The following is a 25037-nucleotide window of genomic DNA, read 5'->3' as shown; positions in this document are numbered from 1 at the left end:
GCGCTCTGCGGCTGGGTTTCTCTTCCTGAAACACCTCTCGGATGTTTTCAGTGAGTACATACACTGCCCTGGGGAAATCTCTCAATTGTTTTCCTTCATAAAATTCAAACCTCATAGTAAAGCAATCAAGAGTTCTCAGCGTCAGTGAATACACAACCCTTTTAAGTCTCTTTCGACCCTCCTACCTTCCTGAGTGCTTGTTTTAATCATGGGATTCCCGGTACATTTCAGGGCTCATTATCTATGGAAATCCTATCTACCCTTTAAGGATTAGCTCAAAGCTCTTTCCTGGAGTCTTCAAACACCCCCCCAAACAAACTTGAACCCACACCCTGTGGGTCTTGCCATCACAGAGCAGTTTTTCCCACAATAACCCGGGTGCCTGGCCCCCCTGCCAGGACACTGAATAGTCTCCTCATGAACAAGGGACCATCATCATCTTCTCCCACTAAAGCAGATTCTCCCACTGTAGTCTTTTTTTTTAAAAAGATTTTATTCACTTCTTTTAGAGAGAAGGGAAGGAAGGGAGAAAGACATACATCGATCAGTTGCTTCTCACACACCCCCAACCGGGGATCTGGCCTGCAACCCAGGCACGTGCCCTGCCTGGGATTCGGACCAGCGACCCTTCACTGAGTCACACCAGGCGCGGCGTACATACCGTCGCCTTCTTTCAGTGCCCAATGGTAGCTCATTGTCTTCTCTGAGCAGTACAGTGACAACGTATCCTGTGTTTTTCAAGACATAACTGAGTAAATCAAGAATCAGGAGCCAATTTTCTGGAGAAACCAGGGGTTTTCCAGGGTTTGACAGGGAGGCAGTCCATCGGTTAACACACGGATGGGGGGCAAGCCAGAAGGGTCTGGATTTAGACCCACTGGGCTACTTACCAGCTGTGTGTCCGAGGCCTTTCCTCTGAAAGGTGAGCGGAGCGACACGTTACGCAACACGGAAGTTGTGCAGACGGGGCAAAGCAGGGCAGTACCTGTGCGTGAGGCCTGCGGCCAGGGCCCAGGAGGCAGCTGGGGGGCCGCCCGGGTGTTCAGAGGGGCCTCCGCTAACACGACGTTTCAGGGGACACTGCCGCCCGGTCGCCGCAGCTGGGATGCCCCCGAGTCCCGGTAACTGCTCCATAGCGATGTTTCCATGGCCCCAAAGTTTCCTTACAGACTTACTTGGCGACGCTACATTTATCTGATAGAAACACTTGAGTAAGATCACAAAGGGGTCACTTTCATTACATACTTCAACTCAGAGAAAAAGGCTGAAAGTACCTAACATTTTACTCAATTTCCAGCCTGGTCTGTGAGGGCCTTGACGAATACACTTCCCCCTCTCATATAATTTCCCTTCCCTCCACTGTTTATACAACAGTCAATTTGACTGCGCAAGTTCTCCAGATGAAAGCTAAACCCAGAATGGTTGTGTTTAGCTCCCTCTGCTGGTCCGAGAGGATAACAAGGGGGGAGGGGGCATGAGGGGGGTAAATGTAGGTTCACAGTCGTTTCTATGGAAGATACAATGATAAATAATAATGTGAGAATAAACTCACGCACTCACAGCTGTAAACCGACTTTTGCCCTACTCTGTATTGAGACTAACAGTTCAAGATCATCTAAATGTTTTCATGAACTTGACTGTAAAGATGTAACACCATTCCACATAAAGACAAAAACCATAGTTTTAGCTCTTTTAGAGATCTGACAATTAAAAGCAATTTTTTTTGTCTGCTTTCTATTTTTAACCATTAATTATCGTGGGGTTCAAGTCTAGAAATTTCTGTTTTTGTACTGGCCGCCGTTCATTTTTTTCCAAAATGGTTACTTCACGATTCTGCTGCTTCTATATTTAAGGCTGAAGTCCACTGAAAATATCAAATTTGCAGTGTCTTATACTTCCCTTGCTTTTTTTCCCTTTATATTTTCACTAATTTTTGTAACCACCTAATTTACTTCCAAATTTACGGGGTTTTATATACTGATTTAACTGTGAGTCACTTTTTTTGTATTCAAAGTCTTAGATTATGTACATGAAAACTAATTTATTAAACCTCTGTACACAAAGATGAACATACCTGTACAGCAAGCTCATATGAAGAATGAAGTTACAAAAAAAGTAAGTCATTAAAATTGATGCATGTAAATCACTTACAAAAATACCCCCCAGGGGGGTAAAGCTGCTCATCCCTGATTTTTCTCATTTGGTTGTTGAAGTTGAAATATGAATTTTAAATGGTTAGACTTTTTTTAAAAAGTGATATATTAAACTTATTAATTAGCAAAATGTAGAAAGGGAAAAACAATGTACAAAAGACAGATAAAAACCATCACTCTTGGCGGACACTCACAATCCAAAAATAGTATAAACCTTAACAAACTAGATCTAGAGCGGCTCATACTCACACTCCCCCCCACGTTCCCATCAGTGAGAATAAAAATAGAGGAAACCAGCCCGATCATTCCATTCATTAAAACAGGCCTGACATCAGGCCACAAAGAAGCCCTGGGTTGAGTTTTAAACACGGGAAGGACAGACAGGAAGACAATTTTATGCAGCCACTTGGTACCAATGACTGGAATCTCGATGCATGTCAGGCAGTTATTCAGGAGTCTTCTTGTTTTTCTGCTGGTTTCGGGGTGAGTTCTTTAACAGGCTTCTTATCCTGAGGTACATTCCAGTAGATTCGGCCATATTCTCGAACTCGAACGGCGTGATTCCCGTTGCGAACTTGCTCATGTCGGGGATGGGACTGTGGACTTTAGTGGCTGTGGAAGGACTGGTGTCCATGGGCAGGAGCCGCTGGCCGCCTCCATTGCTCACATCACAGTTCGACACGGCACCGCCATTATCAAGGGCACCCAAGGAGTCTATCTGAGCAGGCTCTTCCTTGTCCTTCTCACAAAGCAGGGTCACCTCGGACTCTGGACTCGAGGAATGGTCGACGTCCGACTTCTTCGTGCGAGTGTCCGGTCCCTCGAGCTCCCCTGGCACCTGCTTGCCAGAGGGTCTGCCTTCTGGGACAGCGGCGTCCAGCTCGTTCGGACAAGGTGAGGAGGCGACCGAATCTCCAGTTAAAGGTGTGTCCACGGGAACATCAGAATCGCTGTTCATGCCATCGGCCTGCTCCAGGGCCGCCCAGATCCGCCTCTGCTGCTCTTCCAGTTCCTCCAGAGTCAGGGTGTCCTCGTCCATGGGCGTGGGCGCCGTCCTGGTCTTGGGCGAGTCATTGGGGGTCAGCGGCGGGGTGCCCTTGGGGAGCGGAGGCGTGAAGGTGTGGGGAGGAGTGGCCCGTGGCAGCGGGGGAGGAGTGCCAGGGGGCAACGGGGGCTGAAACCGGACCGCCTCCCCGCCCGGAGAAGCATGTGGGACCTCTGCATCTGAAATAAGAAAGTTAACACGTATTATTGTACTTGAACTCAGGGGTGGTCGGAGGTTCAATGGCCGAAAACAACTGGCTTGAGGGGAAGACTCGGTGGGTCCTCACGCCATGAAAAGGACACCTGCAGGGAGGGCTGCGGGACCTGCTGGCGCCGGCAGCTTTAACCACCCCCTGGGAAGTCCGTGTTCATGCCGCGTGCGCCGTTTTAGAGCTGGGCGCTGGGGACAGCAGCACGGGCACAGAGCAATACCAGGCAGTCTGCTGAAACGGAAGACGGTTCGTGGAAGCACTCAGAACGCCTGGCCGGAAGTGGGGGTTGGCCTGACCGCCGAGCAGGGAGCGCCGGCAGAGACAAAGGCGAGCAGGCGAGACAGGACGACCCCCTGGCTCATTTCCTAATTCAGAGTCTCCAGTCTGGACTGTTTGTTGGCACTGTGGGTTCGCACAGCTCACCGGTCACTGTCAACACCACTGAGATGGCCCACAGACGCTGGACACAACAGAGTCAACCTGTCCAAACCAAAGGGTCTCTTTCTAAAGTCGGAACTTGCTCCTATTTGCTGTTCTCACCAGGGGCACCAGCGACGGTACCTGGGCAGAGACTCCAAACCCGAAACCTGCTAGTCACCTGGGGGTCCTCCTGAGGACCTGCCACACCCAAGTCCTTGGCTCTCTGGGGTCCGCTGTCCTGTAGAGACGGTCACAGCCACTACGTTACTCCAGGCCATGCCTGTTTGCCAGGAATAGCACAGATGGCTCGGCCTCTGGACTCCGCTTCCTTGTGTCTGCCCTCCCCGCAAGCCTTCACTCTGAAACAAATCTGGTCCTTCCCTCCGCACGAGAAAGCCTCTAGTGCCTCCCCATCCCCTACAAGATGACATCCAGTGTCCTCAAGGCCCTTGATGACCAAGAATTTACCTACTTCTGCCAAGCCATTTCTCTCCTCCCGGTTAAACTCCAGGTGTCAGTCTGTTGTCAGCCGGATGAGTGACACTGCGTCCGCCTGCATTTGCACCTCCCACCGTCCCAAAAGCCCTGATGCCGCTCAACGCCCAGGTAACCCCCCGAATTCAACCCACAGGGGTTGCTCAAGGCCACTCGGGGCAAAGGTGTGACTTCAGCATAGCTGCTCAGTGACCCAATGCCGTCGGTGCCCAGCTCGGTGGCAGCACCACGTGACCCTTGGGCCCTGCGTGCACCACTGGGGCTGGCTCATCGCTACTGAAGCAGCGCGTGGCACAGGCAACCCCGGGCGGCAGAGAGCAGTCCTGAGGGCAGCAGCTGTGTCTCACACGTCTTCCCGGCCCTGGGGTGTGCGGCGCGGTCTGGAACAGCACGCGTTTAAACACCTCGGGAAACGCGGCTGGCTGACACGGGACCGTGACCGTGACCGTGACCGGGACCAGTGTGCACCACACTGCACAGGCAGTGAGCTCTGGGAGGAGGGTGACTGTCCCTCAATTACTCAGACTGAGTGGGGCTGTCACTCAGACTTTAAGAAATCCGCCCTGGCTGTTGTGGCTCAGTGGATTGAGTACCAGTCTGTGAACCAAAGTGTCACTGGTTCGATTCCCAGTCAGGGCACATGCCTGGGTTGCAGGTCACGTCCCCAGTGGGGGGCACATGAGAGGCAACCACACAAAGACAGAGAGGCAACCTCTCCCTCTTTCCTTTCCCCTCTCTTTAAAAATAAATTAAAAATTTTAAAAAATCAATGTGTTCAGGAGAGCAAAGAATGGAAGAAAGCTGCAAGGATGCAAAAAACAAAACCCCACATCAGTTCTAAGGCCACCAAGAGCAACCAGGTAAGAGAGAAAAGCAACTGTGGAAACACTGTTAGTGTGCCAGTGACTGGCTAGGAAATGGAGGGCTGAGGTTCAGAGTGGGCGGGTTGCTCAGCCGGGGGTCACTACAGAGTAACATGGCCACTGCACCCTGACTGGTGCGGCTCAGCGGGTTGGGCATCTTCTTGTAAAAACCTGAGGGTCACCGGTTAGATTCCCGGTCAGGGCACATGCCTGGGCCGGGGGCCAGGTCTCCATTTGGGGGCACGTGAGAGGCAACTGATTGATGTTTCTCTTGCATATTGATGTTTCTCTCTTTCTCCCTCCCTTCCACCTCTCTAAAAAAGTAAACAATAAATAAATAAAATATTTTTTAAAAAAGTAACAACGGCATTAACAAGGTTCCTGGTTCCTGCCTTCGCCCTGAAACCTTGGCTCTGGCCTTTGCTGACACTGAGACATGCTGGGCTCTGGAGTGTGATTCGGCCCTGGACAAGTGCTTCCAGGTTTGGGGACATGGCTTGTTTACAAAATTTCCCAGGTAATTTCCAAAGACTGTACAATTCCGTTCTCCTGTGAGCTTCTCAGCAGTGATGAAAGTGAGGCCACACATGCCGGAAGCCCAGCCTGTGAGCTCTGCTCAGGCATCAGAAACTCCTGTGGTTGAGACCAAGCAGAGTAAGCGACTGGGGAAAATGGTGCGGGGGCTTCGATTTTCGACTTGGAGGCCGCTCACACAAAACAATTTGACTTTGGACTCGAATTCCGTTGGACTTAAGAAAATTCCACTTTAAATTCTCCTTTGGAATTTAAAAATGGGGAAGGGGGACTTTCACATTCAAGTTTGGGGCAATTTATACTGCCGACGTCTTATTATTAGAATACCTGCATGCATTTTATCTTAATGCAGCCCCTTAATCTCACTTCAGGACCTCCAACGTGCGATACGGGCCCAAAGCAGCTAGGCAGATTGCAGGATGGAAAACAGCCTAAGGAACGAATTTCAATCTTGGATTCAGAGTGGCCTTGGAGTTTCTCTAAGTAACGCAAAGTTCTGATCCATTCATTCCAGAGCCTTCTGGGGACAAAATCTACTCATCAGAACCAGAGGGAAACCCAAAGGTTCTGGAAGCAGGGGCAGGGACTCTGCCCTGATACACCGCTGACCTGCTGGGAAAGAACCGCTTGGTCCTGTCTGACCAGGCCCCACGAGCCAGCCCACAGGGTTTGGAGAACAGAAAGCTGGGGGAGTCGAAGGGCAAGGCCTAGCTCTGTCTTGGGTTTCCCGTGGGACAGACTTTCCTCCTGGTCTCTCTTTCCTGGGGGGGGGGGGGGGGGGGCTTACTGAATTAACAAAGTTGGCGGGACTTGCAGTGGTGAACATACAATACAATACAATACAATACAATATACAGATATAAAATACAATATGCAATATACAACATACAGATGTGTTATAGGACTGTACACCTGAAACCATCATTTTGTTAAATGTCACCCCAATAAATCCAGTAAAAAGGCAAAACAAAACAGAAGAGTTGGGAAGAGTAACCGGGAAGCCTGGCTCAGGTCTGCCCTCCTTCCTGGTGGACCGAGCTGCCAAAGGGGACACTTCCCACCTGTCTCCGCGCTGCCCACCCACGGAGACTGCGTGACCAGAGACCCAGGTCTGCCTAACTTGGGAGTCAGCTCGCGGACCCACTCACCCCTCACGCCAAGCTGTGCTTTCCCGCCCAGCCCTGATCATCGGCAGCAGTGCTGAAGCTCGGGTCTCGGAGGATGAAACAAGAGAGCTCCTGGTCAGTGGTTCCTGTTCAGCTGGTGCTCAACAGGAGCTCCGCTTTCTTACAGAACCCAGGGGCGTACGAACCCCTCCCACCTCGTCAAGGAGAGCGAAACATGACGCGAAACCTACCAGAGTCGAGCTCCATGTCGGCGGGGGAGGCCGAGCTGCTTTCCTTCCTCTGCTTCTTGGGGCTGCTGGGCTGAGATGCAGGCCGCTTGGAGCCAGACCTCGCGATCGGCTAACGGAAGAACCAAACCTCAGTCAGACGGGGGTGGGGTGGGGGGGGGCAAGGGCTGAAACTCCGTCCTGTCACTTAAATATGATGCAGAAAACCAATCTAGGGCCAAGTCTGGGTGACTGGTGAATATAGCTACCTCTTTCCTTCTGAGTTATCAGAAAACAAAGAGAGCTTTTATACAAAGCAAGAGAGGCAGTAAGATGCTAACACATCACAAAATCCCACAGACACGTGCATTTATAGAGGGCCCCCGGAAAGTCTCTTTACCGCTTGGAAGTTAGAAGTAAGGTAATTGGCAAATACGTCCTTCTGCTGAGAGGCCTGCATCGGTATGGAACCAAACATCCTCCATTCCTAACAAAGCGAAGACAAGGAAAAGTAAATCTCACGCTTTGAGATTTTGTTCAAAGGAGGTACAGCAGAGAGAGGTCTCAAATTTCATTTCTGCTTCGTATTCGACTTTTCCTTTCTGGGTGAATTCATGAAAATAATGGTGCCTTGAAGGAAAAAAACCTCCACTCTGCCTACAGAACGATCAGGACTGAATACTAAAAGACAGACAGCCTGACACTCGCCGGCCCCCGAATGTCCTGCTTACAACACGAAGATGGTACTGCCAGGCCCGGCGGGCCTGAGCCGCCCTCCATGCTCACTGCTCCTCACACATTTCCTCTGCAGACTTTTCCACCTCCTGCCCCCTCCCTTTCCAAACTGAGCGCTCCTCTGCAAGGTTCAGCATTTCTCTGTTCACCCATAGCACACTCAACAGTGACCGTCACTAAGGGTCGCCCTGGCGCTTGTCAAACCTACAGATTCCAGGGACCATGGTTGGTTAGGTGTAAGGGGGGCTGCGGGCACCCTGAGGGGATGCCAGGGGGCGCTGGGTCTTGGACCCACGTGCAGAGGCACCGATGGCTTGTACCATGCGATTCAGCCATCAGAGTAGCCTGTGCATTTCTTTTTTAAATTAAAACACTGCTGATGCCATCACAATAGTTAACTGCTGAACTCTGGTCCATGAGAGTGGAAAAGAGTAATAGTGCAGGAGCCGTTCTCACAGACTGAGAGGTTTGGCTTTGAGGGGGAAAAAAAGGAAGAAAGAATAGGAAAAAGTAATGGCACACTTAGATTTATCAAAGGCAGAAATTCATTTTCCAAGGAGTTCTGTAAACTTGTAATACTGCCTCAGAATCATCCCGTATTTCAAAAAAATAATTTTTAAAGTTTTAGAGTAACTTTAGATTTACAGAATTTAACTATTCCATTTTAGTTCCTTTCCTTAGAGCATAAAATTTTTAAAAAACTACTGTGGGCTTTTTCTTTTTTGATGAACCTAAGATTTCACTTAAGATTCTAGTCAACATAAAGCAAATTAAAAAGTTAAACACTTAAGTAACGTATTTACTTCTTTATGTAACAGTAATTGCTATATTAGCTAACATTTTAAATAATCTGCACATCTCAAAACAATTAAAAAACCCAATATACTTACATCTGGAATGCCTCTGGGAGTAGAGATGTTAAAACCTGGATAGTTTACCAATTTCGAGAGATCGTAAGTGACGTTTTGATTCTGCTGAATTTCTCCAGCTTCTGTCTCCCCATCAGCACCATCTGCCGCAGACCAGGGAAGGAGTTAACACGCCAGACGCCGGGTCGGCCCTCTCCAGGCTGCACGCCGCCCCCGACGGCGCCCGCCCGCAGTCACGCGCGAGCACTGCTCTTGGACTGCAACGTGTCTGAAGCACCAGGTGGGGGCTGCCAGACACCGGGTGACTCACCTAACCCAACGTTACCTTTTCCGTCATAGAGCGCAAGCCCTGAGTTCTCCAGTTCGGCCTCTTTGAGCCATCCCGGCGGGTATCCCAGCTGGCGCATTCGATATATAAAAGGCGGAAGGCTCTTGTCCGTCACACCCAGGGCATCCTGAAGTTCCTCACTAAGTAAGAGAGGAAGAAAAAATACTGTAGTCTAGTTTGGATGAAAACACATACTGATCCGATGTTTTAAAACAATTCTGTCTCCCATTACACAGCTGGTGACTGGTGCCTATCAAGTAGACGAGGTCTGGCCCTGGCTGGTGCAGCTCAGGGGACTGAGCGCAGGCCTGCGACCCAAAGGGTTGTGGTTCGATTCCCAGTCAGGGCACATGCCTGGGCTGCAGGCTAGTTCCCAGCAGAGGATGCACAAGAGGCAACTGTACATTGATATTTCTCTCTCTCTCTCCTTCCCTTCTCCTCTAAAGATAAATAAAATCTTTAAAAAATATATACGAGCCACTTGTTAATATAAGAGAACAGTCTGCATGACACTGATGCAACCTTGTGGCCAAGGAGAGGGGACGGGAATGTGCAAGTGTGACCAATGACGACTTCACTGAACGAATCAGGGGGCGGTAGACGCCCTTGACTGAGCGTGTGCACTGTGTGGCCATCGCATTCAAATGACTGAGGAGAACAACGAGTTCGCGTCAAATTGTGCGTTAACCTTGAACTTCCTGCACAAAAATGATTCGGATGACTCCGAAGGCCACAGCTAAGGGCAACTGGTGACCGGCAGCTTCACCACGACAACGCACTGGCTCGTGCATCCCGTCTCGTGCAGGTTTCTGGTGAAACATCAACCCCCCCAGGTGACTTGGGCTCTAGCCCCGCTACAGCCCAGAGGTGGTGCCCTTTGACCTTCACTTTTCCCCGAACTAAAGACACCTTTGAAAGGGAAGAGATTTCAGACTGTCAGTGAGACTCAGGAAAATACGATGGGGCAGCTGACGGCGACCGGGAGAACTGTGTGAGGTGTCAAGGGGACTACTTTAAGGGGACTGAGGCGTCACTGTACTCTGTACAATGTTTCTTGTTTCTTGTATCTTCTTCAATAAATGTCACTTTTTTTTTTTACATTACGTGGCTGGATACCTTCCGGACAGACCTCATCTGGTTCAGACTTCAGGGAACATTTTCAAATGAACTGATGTACATTATCTGGAGCCTTGCTAGAGAAAACGTATCTACTGATAATCACCCTAAAAACACAGACTGTTTCAAACCCTGGGGAGACAATGGCAAGGAGCTCCCACGGCACACTGAGAAGAGGTACCTGATGACCCCGGGCTTGAACCTCCCAAAGCGCTCCTCCACCTCGTCCGTGTGGTAGCGCTGCTGGGAGCCCTGGCCGCTGGCCTCCCCGCAGGCGTCCAGGTACTCCTTCCTCTTCTCGCTGATGCGGGCGGCGTTCCGGGGCTAGATCGCAACACGTTGGAGAAGAATGATGTCAAGCACTTTAGAAATACACAGTCTGGCACAAGTGACGCCCCTTGTTTTCATTACAAAATCATAAGCATGTAATTCTGTAACATAATAATACCACACTCAAGCACACCATATGACTGATATTTTAGGTGAAATGTTCAAATTAACACTATCATCATTACCAATCCTACCAACCACACTCCAGCGAGCTTTACTTCTGCCGGACCCCATATTTTGGAAATTAAATAAATAATGAGCACTTTAGGGCAAGCAGATTATTTTGGTTTTAATGTATAAGTGACAAGTGACAAGCAACAGTGCATATTTTATAAAAATAAGCAAGAAAAAGAATCAGTCATTTTAGGTTCTTATTATCTCAAATTATAACAAAATCAAGTTTTTAGAAGAAACTGTCTGAAAACTAACTCTCCTAATGCTCATTCATCTCAAATACAGAGCACTGTACTAAATTTTTCAAAAAATCTAATGCCTTGAAATTTAAGTATGAATTTGAAAAAAAAAGAAACGTCAAATTTAAGGTCCACGGGAAATTAACGCAGGCAGGTTCTTCACCACACACTATGCCACAGATAAACACAGAAAACACCAGAAAGCTCTGGTTCCAAGATATTTTTTTATAGGAGAAACACTTACCATCGGGCAATCTTTCATTTGATGTTCTTCGGACCCACAGTTGAAACAGTGAGGCTTTGGCCTATTTGGTCAAAAGACAAACATGTCATAATGTAAATGAAAGTACAAAAGCAAATGGATAACATCCCAGACGACGGTAAAGTGCACCGGAGAGAAGAAAGCAGGCCGACCCCAGACTAGTGAGCTCTGCCGTGCGTGCACTTCCACCTCCCGCACTCAGTGACTCAGACGGACAGCACTTTTAACCAAAACCCGATGCTCCCAACGGGTCTGTTACCTCCGGGTTCTGTCAGCGTTTCTCACTAGAAGAACCGAGGCAAACGGACCTTTAGGCTCAGGGAAAGGGGCAGGGGACTTTAAGACAGCAACACACCGACAGCAACAGTTAAACCTTTCCACCCGCCCACACACATTAGCATGAACCAATGGATTCCCATAAACAGATGATCAATTTAAACAGTTAACATAGGTCTATGCATTAAAGTTACAGCTTAACCTGTAATTTATTTATAGTAAGCCAGCAATAGAGAACATTAATGTTTCAAGCTAAAAGACTTTATGATTTGGTTACAAAGCAAAAAGAAGAAAACAAAAACCGCTCCCCACACAAACCTTTTTGCCTTTACTTGTATTTCTTGCCCTTCTAGAGAAACAATGTGGCTGAAGACTTGCTGGTACCTTTAGTGAATGTTATTAAGGAATGGTTATCATAGTCTGCAAAATGTGGTAACATTTTTTTAAAGGTGATTTAATGGCAAGATGCATAAAAGATCTTCATTCACTATGTAGGATACTTGGGTATTTCCCATCCTTCCGTAAGCTGAGGGTTTTCATTTAGTAGCGGTTGCCCCAATTTATCAAGGCAAAAATTAGTAAAATACAGGACACTTCCTACAACCTGCAGAAAACAAGTCAAAAAATATTGCTATTTAAGCAGGGGGGAAAAACACATTAAATACTGCAAGACTATGATTGCTTCAACAACTTATTTTGGATGAAATTATTAGAAATAATTATCAACTCCCTGGTTACGGGAGCCAGATTTTGCTGCGAGAGTTAAGAGCGGCCTCCGTCGATCCGTCGATCCGGTTCCCTGCACCTCCTCCTCCGCGGAGTCCTCCCCCGAGCTCTGCGCCCTTGGCTGCACCCTCTCCAGACTTTAAAAATCGATGCTCTCCAAGCCCTCAATTCTCCCTCCAGTTCCCCTTTCTTCGCTTCCCTGGCAGCAGGACGCTCAGGAAAGTTCACTCATTCACTGACTCCATTTTCTCTTCTTCTCCCTCCAGTTTTTTTTTTTGTGACAAATTTCATACGGAAAAGTTGAAGAAAGGGTGCAATGAATACCCATGTACCCTCCATCTGCGTTTAACAATTGCTCAGTGACAGTTTCGTACACGCGTCTTCTCTCTCACACACACACACACTCACATTTTTCACACTGACTTTTCACTGAGCCGTTTAAACAAAGTCACCACCATCATCCCAACCCAAACTGAGGCTTTATTTTCTCTTGCCTGAGATGAATACAGTAACTTCCTAAATGGTTTCCAGCTTCACTTTTCTTGAGACTTCACCCCTATATATTTCAGTACGAGCCTTCTAAAAATAAGAACATCCTCCTACAAACCACAATACCATTAGAAAGTTGTTAACTCCTTAATACCATCGCTACCCAATCTCTGTTCCCAAGAGCTCCCAGAATGCCCTGTGGACCTTTTCTCCTCGCCAGGCCGGGATCTGAGTGAGGGTCACAGGTGCACACACGTTACTGTCCAGTCTTTTTCGTCTCCTTCAATCTGCACCAGACCCCCACTTTTAAAAATTAACACGACACTGTCATTCTCTCAAATGCATCCAAGACGGCTTCTTTCTGTTCCTAACATGACACTGAGTTATTTGACAATGGGGCAACCCCATGGCCCCTGTGCAGCTAAACTCAGTGGCCAGTTCTGTCTTCACCTTAACCTATTAGCTGATATCCCTTCCTTCTAGAAACTTCTTCCTCCCTTGGCTTCCATGACACCATTCTCCTGGTTTTCTTCCTACCTTGCTGGCTAATCCTGCCCGTCTTCTTTGCTAGATCCTTCCCCTCTCTCCAAGCTCTGTAAGGCTCAGCCCTCGGTCCTCCTCTCTGCTGTCACTCTCTCGGTGGCTCCAGACCCCCGGTGTGAAACGGAATTCACATGCTGACAATCCCCAGGGCCTGGTTCTGACCACCCCTAACCTCCAGCTGTGCCCAGGCACGTGCCAACGTGACAGCTCTCCTGGGCGTGCGGAGGCACCGCACACTCACCTGTTGCACCGGACTCCCACCCCCCACCCTGCTTCCCCTCCAGCAACTTCCATCACAGAAGAGGCGGGGACACGCTCCCAGTTGCCCAGGACGAAAAGCGGAGCCATTCTCACTACTCTCATTCTCAGGTTCTCCATTCAGTCAACCTGCTCAATCAGTTCTACTTTCAAAGTACATCCAGGTTAGAAACCGCTTCTTGCCCTGGCTGGTCTGGCTCAGCGGATCGAGGGTTAGGCTGTGAACCAAAGGATCGCCTGTTTGATTCCCAGTCAGGGCACGTGCCTCGGCTGCAGGCCAGTTCCCAGCAGGGGGTGCCCAAGAGGCAACCACACACTGATGTTTCTCTCCCCCACCCCTTCCCTCTTGAGAAATAAATAAATAAAATGCTTTTAAAAAAAGAAACCACTTCTCACTGCACTTGCACTATCACCTTGGTCTCAGCCGCTGTCCCATCTCACCTGAGACGAGGACAGTCACTCCCCGCCTTCCAGCTTCCATTCGCAAGCAGCTCCAGGCTCTTTTCCATAGAGAGCCAGTTCTTTTGAAAACTCAGGTCATAGCAAGTCACATTTGTACTCGAAAGCCTCCAGTGGCTTCTCATCCCACTCAGAGCGAAACCCAGAGCCCTCACCGTGGCCTGTAAGGCAGCGTCAGGCGTCAGAGCCCCTGCGGAGGGGCACGGGCGGGGGCTCACAGGCCGGCCACACCACCCCCAGCGGAGGGACCGCTGGCAAGTGACTTAGTGTCGTGTCCGCTTCTGTCTGTGAAGTGCGACGAAGAACAGTGTCCTCCCGAGTAACTTTTGTGATGAGCTCACAACAGCACTGGGCACGCCGTGGACAACACGCGTCTGCCTCTGCCTCTGGGAGCCCTGCTCACGCACACGGCCGTGAGGTCACTCCCGCACACCCTCGGGTCTGACGTAGAGGCCGTCACTGAGGACTTACAACACGAGGCAGATACCCCTCCGCTACTTGGCCTGCTTTGTGTTTGTAAGTCAACAAGAGCAGGGACTTTGCCTTTTTCCCCCCTTACTGTGTCCCTGCAACCTGGGACAGCCCATGCTTGGTACAAAGGAACATTTAGAAAATATTTATTAGTATTTACTGAAGGACAAATTTCACAAGTGTGCACAATTCCAGTTTCCAGGCAGCTGCCACTTTAAACCCCAGAATCCCAGTGTAGAAGGGAAACGAAAGCAATCCAGTTCAAACTCAGAAGCCCTTCTCTCAGTGCCGATAAAACCGTGGTCTCTCTTTGACTCCAGTAACACGGAATTGGCTTTTACAAAAATTAGCAAACCACTTCCCTTCTCACCCGCCTGCTTGCTCAGTGCTGAGTTGAAATGAGCCTTTCTGTTCTCAATCGAATCACTGGGCCTCGTCCTGCCCCTTGGCACCATACAGGGTCATCTAAAATGACACCTTTGCAAATACCAGCCTTTATCACACCTGCAGAGACGCGGCACCCCTTAGGAATACTTTCAGTGGGCTCTGTGGGCTCCTCACTAGCCCAGCAGGCCCCTGTCCTTACCGTCGTGGATTATCAAGGTAGCCTAACGCTTCATAAACGTGCAGACTGGTCTTCCTTTAACAGAGCCCAGGATTACACCATCATCTTTGAAAAATCGTGAGTTGCAAAATCACGCCACCGCATCACACTGACACTGCCAAATTCTGCACAGGCACTCAAGAGGCCTAAACACGGGCTCGTCCCTGTTAAACTTCTACTTTTCACGTGTCATTTGAGTCTGGCAACATTCTAAATTTCACATCTGCCATCGGTTAAGTTAGCCGTTCACTGTACCACTCTCAACTTCAACAACCACTTATAAGTTCTGCACCTTCCTCCGAGTTCTTGAAAACAAACACAAAGACGCTGACCGAGACGGCCACAGAGTCCGCCGGACCAGGTCCACGGTGCCCCACGTCACGATACAACGGCCGGTAAACACCGAACCGTGGTACCCAGGGGCTGAAGTCTGCACCGTTGTCTGTAACCAGCTCGGGGAACAGATGCGCGCTCACTCGGTGCCACACACTGCGCTGTCACTCACGTGGTGCCCCGCGGACCCAGGACGGGAACAGGTGCCTGAGGAGTTCCAAAACGTCCAAACTTACACTGAAGGCTTCCTTGTCGTTTTTAACGGCACGGGGCTCCTCTACTTTATGGTCCTCTTCCAACATGACACTGGACGGCTGGTACATGGAAAGACACACGTGACATGTCACCACCTGAACGTACCTCATTTTCTAACACCTACCGCTAAGGTCTATAAAAATTCGAATTAATTGTAGTAATTAGGGTGAGTTAAGTTTAGCTAGGTACAAATGCTTATGAAAGAAATTTCACAAGTAGCTAAGTTTAAAAATTTAAAAAGATATACAAAATAGCATTTTCTGAAGCATTAGCATACACTCTGACTTTCGTGCTAATGAATATTAATTATGGAACTTTTCAACACTTAAACTGGCAAGGCAGACTTTAGTTTATCTCACAACCTGATAACCAGAAAGATTTAAAAAATACAACTTCACATTGTCAATGCTAATGTAACTTTCACCAACCTCAAGCCACTAAAAAATTCTGAAGTGTACCTTAAATCAAAACTTCAATGGTTTTGATTTAGTATGGTTTTAATTTCCCATTTCTTAAATCTTTAAAATTCTATATAGGTAATAATTAAGGTGACTTAAAATTTTCATTAATCAGAAAACTGATCTCTAACCTCAGAGGATAAACAGCTAAGGATCCTTATCTGGAAGGCTCTACTTACTTTAATTTCTAATTTTAAAAAAGCCCCAGAAAATATAATTCTGGTTTCTAAAACATAAATTCATGCTCTAATATTCACATAGTAAAATTTCTCAGATTTCTTTGAGTACACTATTAATTTTTTTTCCTTTAAACGGGTAAAGGGGGAAGAAGAGAACAGTGCTTAAACTTTTGGTTTTAGGAAAAACAAATCTCCAGAAATAGAGACTTTTTGGCTTGAACCTAATTTTCTACATAAACCCCCAGGTCCAAGTTAGGGAATGAAAACAAACAAAGCCTTCGACTCTGAGCGCAGCCGGGTCTGACCACTGGGCCCAGGGTAAGCAATCCAAACGCCAGCCCCAGGGCTGTGCGGGGTGGCAGGGCACGGGGGCCGAGGAAGAGGCCGGCTGACAGGTGGGAGGGGAGCAGACAATCTTCGCCATTTTGGTTTCGATTCAAGAGGATCCTAATAATTAGCAGTGAAAAGCACAATCTACTAATCTCAAAGTCTCTTAAGTTTGAAATACCTGGGGTAAAAGGTTAAAGGAAGTCTTTTCCACATCATTTTTCTGCTGTTCCTCAAATCTTTTTACTAAATTTGATACAAATTCCTCTATTTCTTGATGATATTGCCTGCGTAAGAGCACAAAATGGTCAGAACTCAGAGTAAAACATGGAACAGCTGAAGTCTTACCCGTTACTACTTGTAATCTTTGTTACTTTGTTGCTCAGGTTTGTGGAGTCACTGACTGTCGGCCACACTCGGTTCTATTCCTTAGGAAAAAACCACTGCCTGGTGCCAAGTTAACAGAAGGATTATGATAACCTAACACAGCGCTGGGCAGGAGACAGGCAGCAAGTGTGTGCACTAAGAACAACGGATCTGCAGATTTTGTGTATTGGCTTTTTCGTGCATAAAACATGAAGTGGTTTGCTAAGTAGAAGTAAAAGGGTTGGGTAATGAGGGGCCTCCACCCCACCCTGGGTGCCAGCCACCTATTTCTGCCACGCAAGGCAACCCATGCATTCGCTTGTCCACATGCTCTTCCCAGAGACCCTCTATGAGCTCGTAAGGAAATATTATGTAACTATTACACCGGAAAAAGGATAAAACAAAAATGCAAGGGGAGAGAAAGTACTGAGGTCTATGTTCCCCAGCTTTCCAGGTCAAGAACCACTTTCGCCCAATGGCCTCCATTCAGTCTCAGGGCAGGAGGCGCCAAAGGTGCCCAGCCTGGGCTGCAGCTGGGCACCAACGTCCTCTTCGCAGACCCAAGGATCTGTCGGGTCCCTTTACCTCCGACATTCTCGGATGTCTGCGGTCAAACACCAGGGGAGTGGTGCAGAAGCTAGACCGCCAGGGGCCGGGGTGGACGTGGTTTCTAATCTGAAGGTGACATTGGTGCCCCGCACCTGGCTGCTGTCACCCTCGCCGTCTGGCTGCCCCACCCCGGAGGGCTCAGCTACCTCTTCTGCTGGGACAATGGGCCTGCCCCCACAAACGGACACTCTGTACACGGTCCCCATGACCTGCCTTGCCTTACCCAGCACAGAGGGTGACGTGCTTAAGTGACAGGGGGAGGGGGCAAGCAACGACCTGTAATGTCTGTCACCATTCTCTGAGCAAGCATTTCAGAACGGTCTGGAAGCACTGTGGGGATATAGTCACACCAGACCCCAGCGCTCCGGAAGGCTTTTTGCAAAGGTCTTGCTCTGAAGACAGCCAACAGGCAAAACCGTTACCAGACGTGGGGGGAGGAGTGGCTAACGTTGTGGTTGTGGAGGCAATTCTTTTATTTTTGTTTTTTTATCTTTTAATTAGAGGCTATTTATTGGGCTCTCACAGGTGCTCATTTTGCTACCTAGGATGTGGTTACTATTCATACCCTGTTTCCTTGTGAAGAAACTGGTATGCAGTGGGCATCAACGATCTGCCCATGTTCACATGGGTGGAAAGAGACCACGTTCAAATTCAAGTGTACGTGACTCTAATGTCCTTGCGCTTCATCATGATGCCAGAGATTATAAGTAATAAGCATGGTACAAGTACAAATAAAAACAACATTCTTGTAGAAGACATTGTTTCACAAATACATAAATTCATTATATTTAGAAAAGGGAAAAATTACTTACTTTGAAATAACATTGTTCATAAATAGAATCTGTAATAAAGGTCCATCTAACTTGGTGTTGTTCACCAATATTCCACTAAAAAAGAAAACATATTCTTAGAGCAGTCAAAGTAAAACTTACACATGTACATATAAAACAATAACCTATGTACCCCTTATGTACCAAAGACCATGGAATATTTTAAAGATTTGGGACCCCAAGAACTCCAGTTTTCTCAAGAAAAATCTGTCTCACCACTTCAGCCACTTAGTACAGTTTCACACATACATATCCCTGATATAACATATTTTTCAATTAGCAATAATCGCGCCTCGGATAAACCTCACTGGCTACGATACTGCCACTGCGCAAAGCTGATATAACATATTTTTAAAAATATCTCACAAAAAATTAAAAGTTAATCTTTCAGTTTTCAACCAAAACATTTTTTTTTTCCTATTGGTTTTTTTCTTTACAAACTGGGGAGAGGAAGGAGAGGGTTAAATAAACCAGCAGGTTACAAGAATATATTGCTGTAAGAATCAGTGAATGTGGCTTTGAACTATACAGGAGAATGAAACACTTTATAAATAAATGGGTAGGTTCTTTTCGGAGGGCAGAACACACTACACTAAATATCTCAAACCCTGACCTGGCTGGTGTAGCTCAGTGGATTGAGTGCGAGCCTGTGAACTAATGGATCACGGTTCGATTCCCAGTCAGGGCACATGCCTGGGTTGCAGGCCAGTTCCCAGCAGCGGACGCAGAAGAGGCAACCATACATTGATATTTCTCTCCCTCTCTCCTTCCCTTCCCCTCTAAAGATAAATAAATAAGATCTTTTAAAAAAACCCCTCACATCCAAGATTCTACAGCACAGACATAGAAAGCACCCTGTTCTGGATCTGACTTTCAAAGCCTGCGAACACCAGAACTGGAATGCAGCCTGCAAGCCTGCAATGCATCTCTTTGGTAACCTGGGACCAGCTGAGCCTCTAGTTCCTCCTCACCTGCCTCACATTCCTCTACCTGGATGGCATGTGAAACACGTCAGTATGTACTTAGAATTTTCTCACAAGTAGAGGAATGAAAGGAAAACACGGAAAAGTTCGGAGGCCTGTTTCGATCTGAGCAAACTTCAGTTTTAAAAAATACATCCTGTTTTTACCAACCACAGGTAATGGTAAGGTCTTTGGTTGGCGTCTATTTTGATCAATCAGCTGGGAAAATCTGAACAGGTGCTGGGTTGGGAATGTTATCAAGGAGACCATGACACTTATTCGGTGTGCTAAGGGTGTGGCTGTGACTGAAAAAGCAACTTTAAAAAAAGACACACGCTCATAAATATTTGGGGTGAAATGTGTATATGGGATTAGAAGAAAATATGGCAAAAATACAGGGTCCAGCACAAATGATGCCCCCTCTTTTCATTACAAAATAATAAGCATGTAATTCTGGAACATAACAACATTATACTCAAGCCCTCATATGACATTTTAGGTGAAATGTTCAAATAGCTTTCCATCTGGTGCGAGACATTCACATACCCTACTAACCACACTCAAGCAAGCCTTACTTTTGCGGAACCCTGTTATTAATCGTTAATGTGATGAAAAATGGGTATTAATTATACTGTTCTTTCCAAGTTTTTTGAAAATTTTCATAATATAAACAACACAAATAAACACAATGTTTCCTGGACAAAAAAGGAAACTTCTGATCATGATGGTTCCAAATTAAGGGTAAAACCAAGAGATTTAGGGTACAAACTTTACGTATATGATTTTATTTCTTTTTCTTCCTTGATTTTCTGTAGAATGCTTTATTTGTGACAATTTGGAGGGCATTTATTCTAATTTTTTTTATTTTTTCATGATACTAATGCTTACTTTTTATAAATTGGCAAAGCCTACAATGCTATAGTCATTTGAATTTAGGTGATTATAACCCACTTTTAAATAAATGTTTAATGTTAAGTCATCAACTCTATCGGAAAACGGTGCTTATCTAAACAAAATACCGTATGATTTTGAGGAGTCATAGTTATATTCAATGATTAATAACTAGCTAAAAATGAGTTTAGATCCATAAAAGTGTGCTCACACAGAGGAAGAAAGGTAGGACATGGGTAAAGTATTCTGAAACATGTCTAAATTCTAAAAGTTTACAATTTTAAAAGTCACCAGTGTAGCCAGTCACTCCCACATGGGTACCTACTACAAAAAAGCCCCAAATTCTGAAAGCTTGAAAATACCACTCCACATGGTAATACATTTGTACTTTAACAAGTATTTTAGAATTCGAATTCTACCCCCACAAGGTAAAAATAAAGGATCATTCCTTCTGATTTCTTCAGAGTAGGCTGAACAAATGAAAACAAAACAAAAATCCTGAAACACCCTTTTTACAAAGATACTGGGATTACATGTTAATACCAGGATAAAAAAGTAAAGGACAACTGTGGTGTAAGTTCAAGATTTCATACCTTGGTCGAGTCAGAATGTTCAATTTCCTTCTAAGTTCCTGATGTTATTACGTGTTAAGGAGCACGAGCCTTCATTAAACATTCACGAACATCATAGAAACCAACTAAAAACTCTCATACTTGCGTTCAAAGACACACAACTACTTTAAAAATGACACACTGAACTTCTGTTTTGTCGCAGGGCTGGGCGAACGGACCTAAAAACTAAGTTTTCATCCCTTCCGAGAAAAGTATTTAGAAGATACCGTCCTGTAGTTCAAAAGAAACTAACAGACCGAACTAAAAACGTTATTCCAACAACGGTGTCCCATTAACAGTTAAACAGTCACTCGCTTAAGAAAATTTTCCAAGGCAAAAACATCATGATGTGCAATAAAGTAAACGATTGTGGAATCTAGGATACTTTCAACTCTTCTGTATTTTAATTTTTTTTTCATAATAGAAAAAAGGCAGCATGAACGAAATCAGGCTTCGAAACCTAACCGCTTCCCAACCGCTTTCAGGGATCCTTACAACTAAAAGGAAAACTACCCGAACTAAAGTTATCTGTAAATATAGTTGTTGTTGTTTTTTAATCCCTAAGACTGTAAATAACCATACTAACAAATCTTGTTAGAAAGCCTGTCGTTATGTAATAATGCCAAATGGAAACATTTGGCGCGTTTTCCCTGAAGCTTTGCGATGCACCTTCACCTCGGAAGCCATTTCAAACTGGAAAAACTTCAAAACTGGCCCCCAATCTTAATCACGCGAATAACCACTTCCCTTTGCATCCCTGGAATCCTTAAGGCCCGCGAGTCTACATTCCAGGACCACTTGCATCCGCCCAGCGTCCCCCTCGCAAAGGAAGTCCCACAAAACAGGTCTACGCCAAGAGTAAGGGTCCGATACCTCCTAACGCGTAACTGGGACAGCACTGCAGCAACTTTAGCTGGGCTGCAAAATGAAACGGCACGACTCCCCAACAGTCTCCAATCCAACAGCTACAACAGTCCGAAACAACCCTAAAAACTGGCCCCAGGCTGCGTGCCGGGTAGAGCGAGTGGAGTCCGGGATGCGGAACCCACAGGCGGAGAGGTCGCGCCGAGGCCCCCGGGGCAGCTCCTGCAACCCGAACCCCAGGTTCTCAGCCCGCCAGTCGGGGAGAGAAATTACGTCGATCTGCGGCCCTCGTGGAATTTCCGCCCGCGCGCTCCCGGGCTCTGCACCCACCGCGCCCGGGTGACGGGCCCTGCGTGCCGGAAGGATATTCTCGGCGCGGAGCTGCTCGATGGTTTCCTCGCACTGCAGAAGACGCTCCCGCAGCTCCGCGTCGCCGGCCCCGTTCTCGTTCACCTCGTCGCCGTTCTCGTCCTTGAAGCGAGTGTGAACGGGCTTTGGAAGCGACTCCTCTGGGTGGTCAAACGCCTCGAACAGCTCTAAATCGCCAAAATCCACCTCAGCCGCCATTTCCCTCGGCTGTGGGAAACACTCGAGAAGAGGCGGAGCTGGCGCCCCCGAGCAGGGGGCAGAGGTTGTAGGCCGGCACCACGCTCTAGGGCGCTGAGCGACCGAGTGTAGGGTTTTCTCCAGACCTAGGCCGCGGAAGCTGCACAAGGGGCGGGACAGTCCTGAGAGACTACAGTTCCCATAATGCAATGGCGTTTCCCCATACCCACTTCCGAGGTTGCGCGGGAGCATGGCATGCTGGGACATGTGGTTCCTAAACTACTGTTCGCTCATTGTTTGCATTGCATGCTGGGATTGCCCCCTTTTAAGCGTTAAAAAGCTCAAGTTAATCAGAACGTGTTAAAACAATACGGGTTGTCCTTGTTACGCACCCAAGGATAAAAAATCGGAACACGACGCGTGGTTTATTACTGATTGTGGTGTGCATGCCCAACAGCAAGGACAGAATTAAGAACTCCACTGGCACTAGGATTTTAGGTCATCATAAATTAAAATTAAATTTTCTTCACTCAGAAACTATTAGGATAATGGAATTATCTGTTTATTTTCTGAAATTTGCGTAATCAAACAGTAAAAAAAAAAAAGAACTCCAGTTTTTTCACAGATTACCTTTGCGATCTTGGACAAACTATTTCATTTTATGGGGCTTGTTTCGTTTTATGAAAAAAAAAACAGCTATATTAAAATACTGATTTATCTCGTGGAGGGAGAAGGGGCCACATACTAAACCTGATAAGCTCAGGGGAGGCCTGCTTGGCGGCCTTATAAACTAGAGTCCTCAAATAAACACAGGATGGTCTAAAACTAGTATTTTTCTAACTAAAGGTAATTTATAATAGGTAATGCTGTCCTGGACAGGTTTTTTTTTTTTTTGACAAAGATCATCATTTACCTTTACTGAGCCCGTCTTAATGCTTTTTCCCATCTACCTTTGGACTGTCCAGGTAATTTCTTTTCCAGAACCTGCAGGGCACAATCTCCCACCAAAGCAGATGACAGGGCCCCTCCCTCATTGTTGTTAAGTATCCTACACCCACTTATGTGAAAGTAGGTGTGTTTATTCATTTTATCTTTATCCAATCCCAGAGATTTCCCCACTTTGCTTTCTCCTGCCTCCCTCCCATGTTATAAAATAAGGTGCAGAACCGCCATCCTCCGGAGCATTTTCTCTTTGAAGAGATTTTGCTTCCTAGCAATTATCGTCAGTTTGGCTCAAATAAACTCATAGAAATTCTTACAGGTTTGAACCTTTCTTTTTTGACATTTCTCAGGCTGAGTCTGTTTGAACTCTTGACGGTTTCTCTGGTGGCAGAGTAGGTATTTAGAAGTAAAGGATATTTAATAGATAAAATGAAAGCAAAAAAGCTTACTGGTTTGATACAGGGGCTCACATCCCAGGTATGTATCCCAACCAGAAATTGAACTGGAGACCCTTCATTTTGCAGGCTGGTGCTCAGTCCAGAGCCATACCAACCAGGGAAATAAATTATATTTTTTAAATTTTATTTATTTTTAGAGAGAGGGGAAGGGAAGGAGAGAGGGAGAGAAACACCAATGTGTGGTTGCCTCTCGTGTGTCCCCTACTGAGGACCTGGCCTGCAACCCAGGCATGTGCCCTGACTGGGAATTGAACTGGCGACCCTTTGCTTCACAGGCTCGTGCTCAATCCAGAGCTACACCAGCCAGGGCAAATTACTACTTTTTAAATAATCAAATATACAATTAAAATCTTGTTGGCCCATGAAGCTGATTAACCAGGAATGACATATAAAGCAACTTGTTTCCATCTCCTTCCACCAACCTACTTCTTAAGTAGTATGTTTTCTAAACTTGCAATCAAATCCACCCAAGTTGAAAACTTCTTCTGAATATGCTGTTCTCAACACCCATACACGATGACCAATTCCTATTCCACCTTCCAACTTACCCTCCTCAAAGGCAATTGCTCTCACTGCTCCTCTTAGCTCCCCTCGGAGTAGCTGTTTTACTGCCCTGCTTCCCCGTGTCTCCTGGACAGCAACCAAGTTCAGCTGCTACCAAGCGTAGCACCCAAAACACCCATCATGGCCTTCAGCTTTGAAATGTACAGCATCCCAACAGCCAGAAGGGGTAGAAAAAGATTTAATAAAATCAAATCTATGGAGTGTGTTTCTCCTATAAACTTAATTCCGACTGAGCCAAGCAGTTAACTGGCCTCACATCCCTTCACTCCAATTAATTGCTTCTTAAATTATGCAACTAACAAATTACCAATATGCCTCCCTCTGGGTCTGCACTGTTGAATATGGTTGCCCCTGACTACATATGGCTGGTCTCAGGATTTTTCAAAACATAAAATACACACTGGATTTAAAATATTTAAGTATGAAATTGTGAATGTAAAAATGTGTATCTCCAACGAAAAATACCCATTGTAAAACTCTTTTAGATATTAGTTTCATTTAAACTTGGCCACTCATTTTTAAATAGCTGCTCCAGATGAGTCAAGGATGGACCATTTCATTCATAAGCCAAACTTCTAATATACTGTAGAGAAATATTGGAAGCAGTTACATGTGCTTTATGAGTCTATTAAAAAAATTTTTAAATACTGCTATTTTGGAGAAGGGGAGGGAACAACCTGTGAGAAAGCATTATCAGAGAACTCTTGCCCACCCCTAGCTGGGGACCTGGCTGGCAACCTGGGCATGACCTTCCACTTTGCAGGATAACGCTCAACCCACTTAACCACAGGAGTCAGGGCAACAGACTCAAATGAAGTTGATTTGATAAGGTATACATAAAATGGAAAAAAATGTGAGGATGCCAAAATGAAAAATCTTGCTATCATTTCCCCATAATTTGACTTTGTC

General features: G+C 46.5%; 1 protein-coding gene, 1 non-coding gene and 1 pseudogene across 4 annotated transcripts; 1 reads left to right on the top strand and 2 right to left on the bottom strand.

The window, feature by feature from the left end:
• Nucleotides 1-483: 483 nt before the first annotated feature.
• ZCCHC8 (zinc finger CCHC-type containing 8) lies at nt 484-22324 on the bottom strand. 3 transcript variants are annotated; one of them, XM_037160907.2, is made up of 14 exons: nt 21987-22324; nt 20737-20779; nt 18273-18347; nt 16667-16772; nt 15503-15580; nt 11884-11987; nt 11702-11767; nt 11090-11150; nt 10284-10426; nt 8984-9126; nt 8680-8801; nt 7455-7541; nt 7079-7187; nt 485-3377 (listed from the first exon to the last, which is right to left on the bottom strand). In XM_037160907.2, exons 1-14 carry the CDS (start codon nt 22183-22185, stop codon nt 2599-2601), a joined length of 2115 nt encoding a protein of 704 aa, XP_037016802.2. In that variant the 5' UTR covers nt 22186-22324; the 3' UTR covers nt 485-2598. The 3 variants fall into 3 exon arrangements, with proteins under 3 accessions (XP_037016803.2, XP_037016804.2, XP_037016802.2); XM_037160908.2 differs by lacking the exons at nt 16667-16772; nt 20737-20779; nt 21987-22324 and having other exon boundaries at nt 484-3377; XM_037160909.2 differs by lacking the exons at nt 11702-11767; nt 11884-11987; nt 16667-16772; ... (1 more) ...; nt 20737-20779; nt 21987-22324 and having other exon boundaries at nt 484-3377; nt 15503-15579.
• On the bottom strand, nt 18546-18627 carry LOC119060846 (uncharacterized; annotated as a pseudogene).
• A 278-nt stretch (nt 22325-22602) lies between the features above and the next one.
• LOC119060843 (small nucleolar RNA SNORA79) lies at nt 22603-22758 on the top strand. The gene has a single exon (XR_005084674.2). It is a non-coding gene; the product is annotated as a small nucleolar RNA SNORA79 (small nucleolar RNA).
• The last annotated feature ends 2279 nt before the right edge of the window (nt 22759-25037 follow it).

This window comes from Artibeus jamaicensis, unplaced genomic scaffold (assembly GCF_021234435.1).
Source record: "Artibeus jamaicensis isolate MK-2021 breed Jamaican fruit bat unplaced genomic scaffold, CSHL_Jam_final contig_525, whole genome shotgun sequence".
Lineage (NCBI taxonomy): Eukaryota > Metazoa > Chordata > Mammalia > Chiroptera > Phyllostomidae > Artibeus > Artibeus jamaicensis.
This window is presented reverse-complemented; position numbering and strand designations above follow the sequence as displayed.

What these genes read in the sequence shown, in the direction of transcription:
- ZCCHC8 (XM_037160907.2), bottom strand. Translation starts at nt 22,185, where the DNA reads ATGGCGGCTGAGGTGGATTTTGGCGATTTAGAGCTGTTCGAGGCGTTT. An exon ending in ACGACAAGGAAGCCTTCAGT is followed by an intron (nt 11,988 to 15,502) that starts GTAAGTTTGGAC and finishes TGTTTTCTGCAG; the next exon opens with GTTGTAGGAAGTGTCCTGTA. An exon ending in GAAGGATGGGAAATACCCAA is followed by an intron (nt 11,768 to 11,883) that starts GTATCCTACATA and finishes CATTCACTAAAG; the next exon opens with GTACCAGCAAGTCTTCAGCC.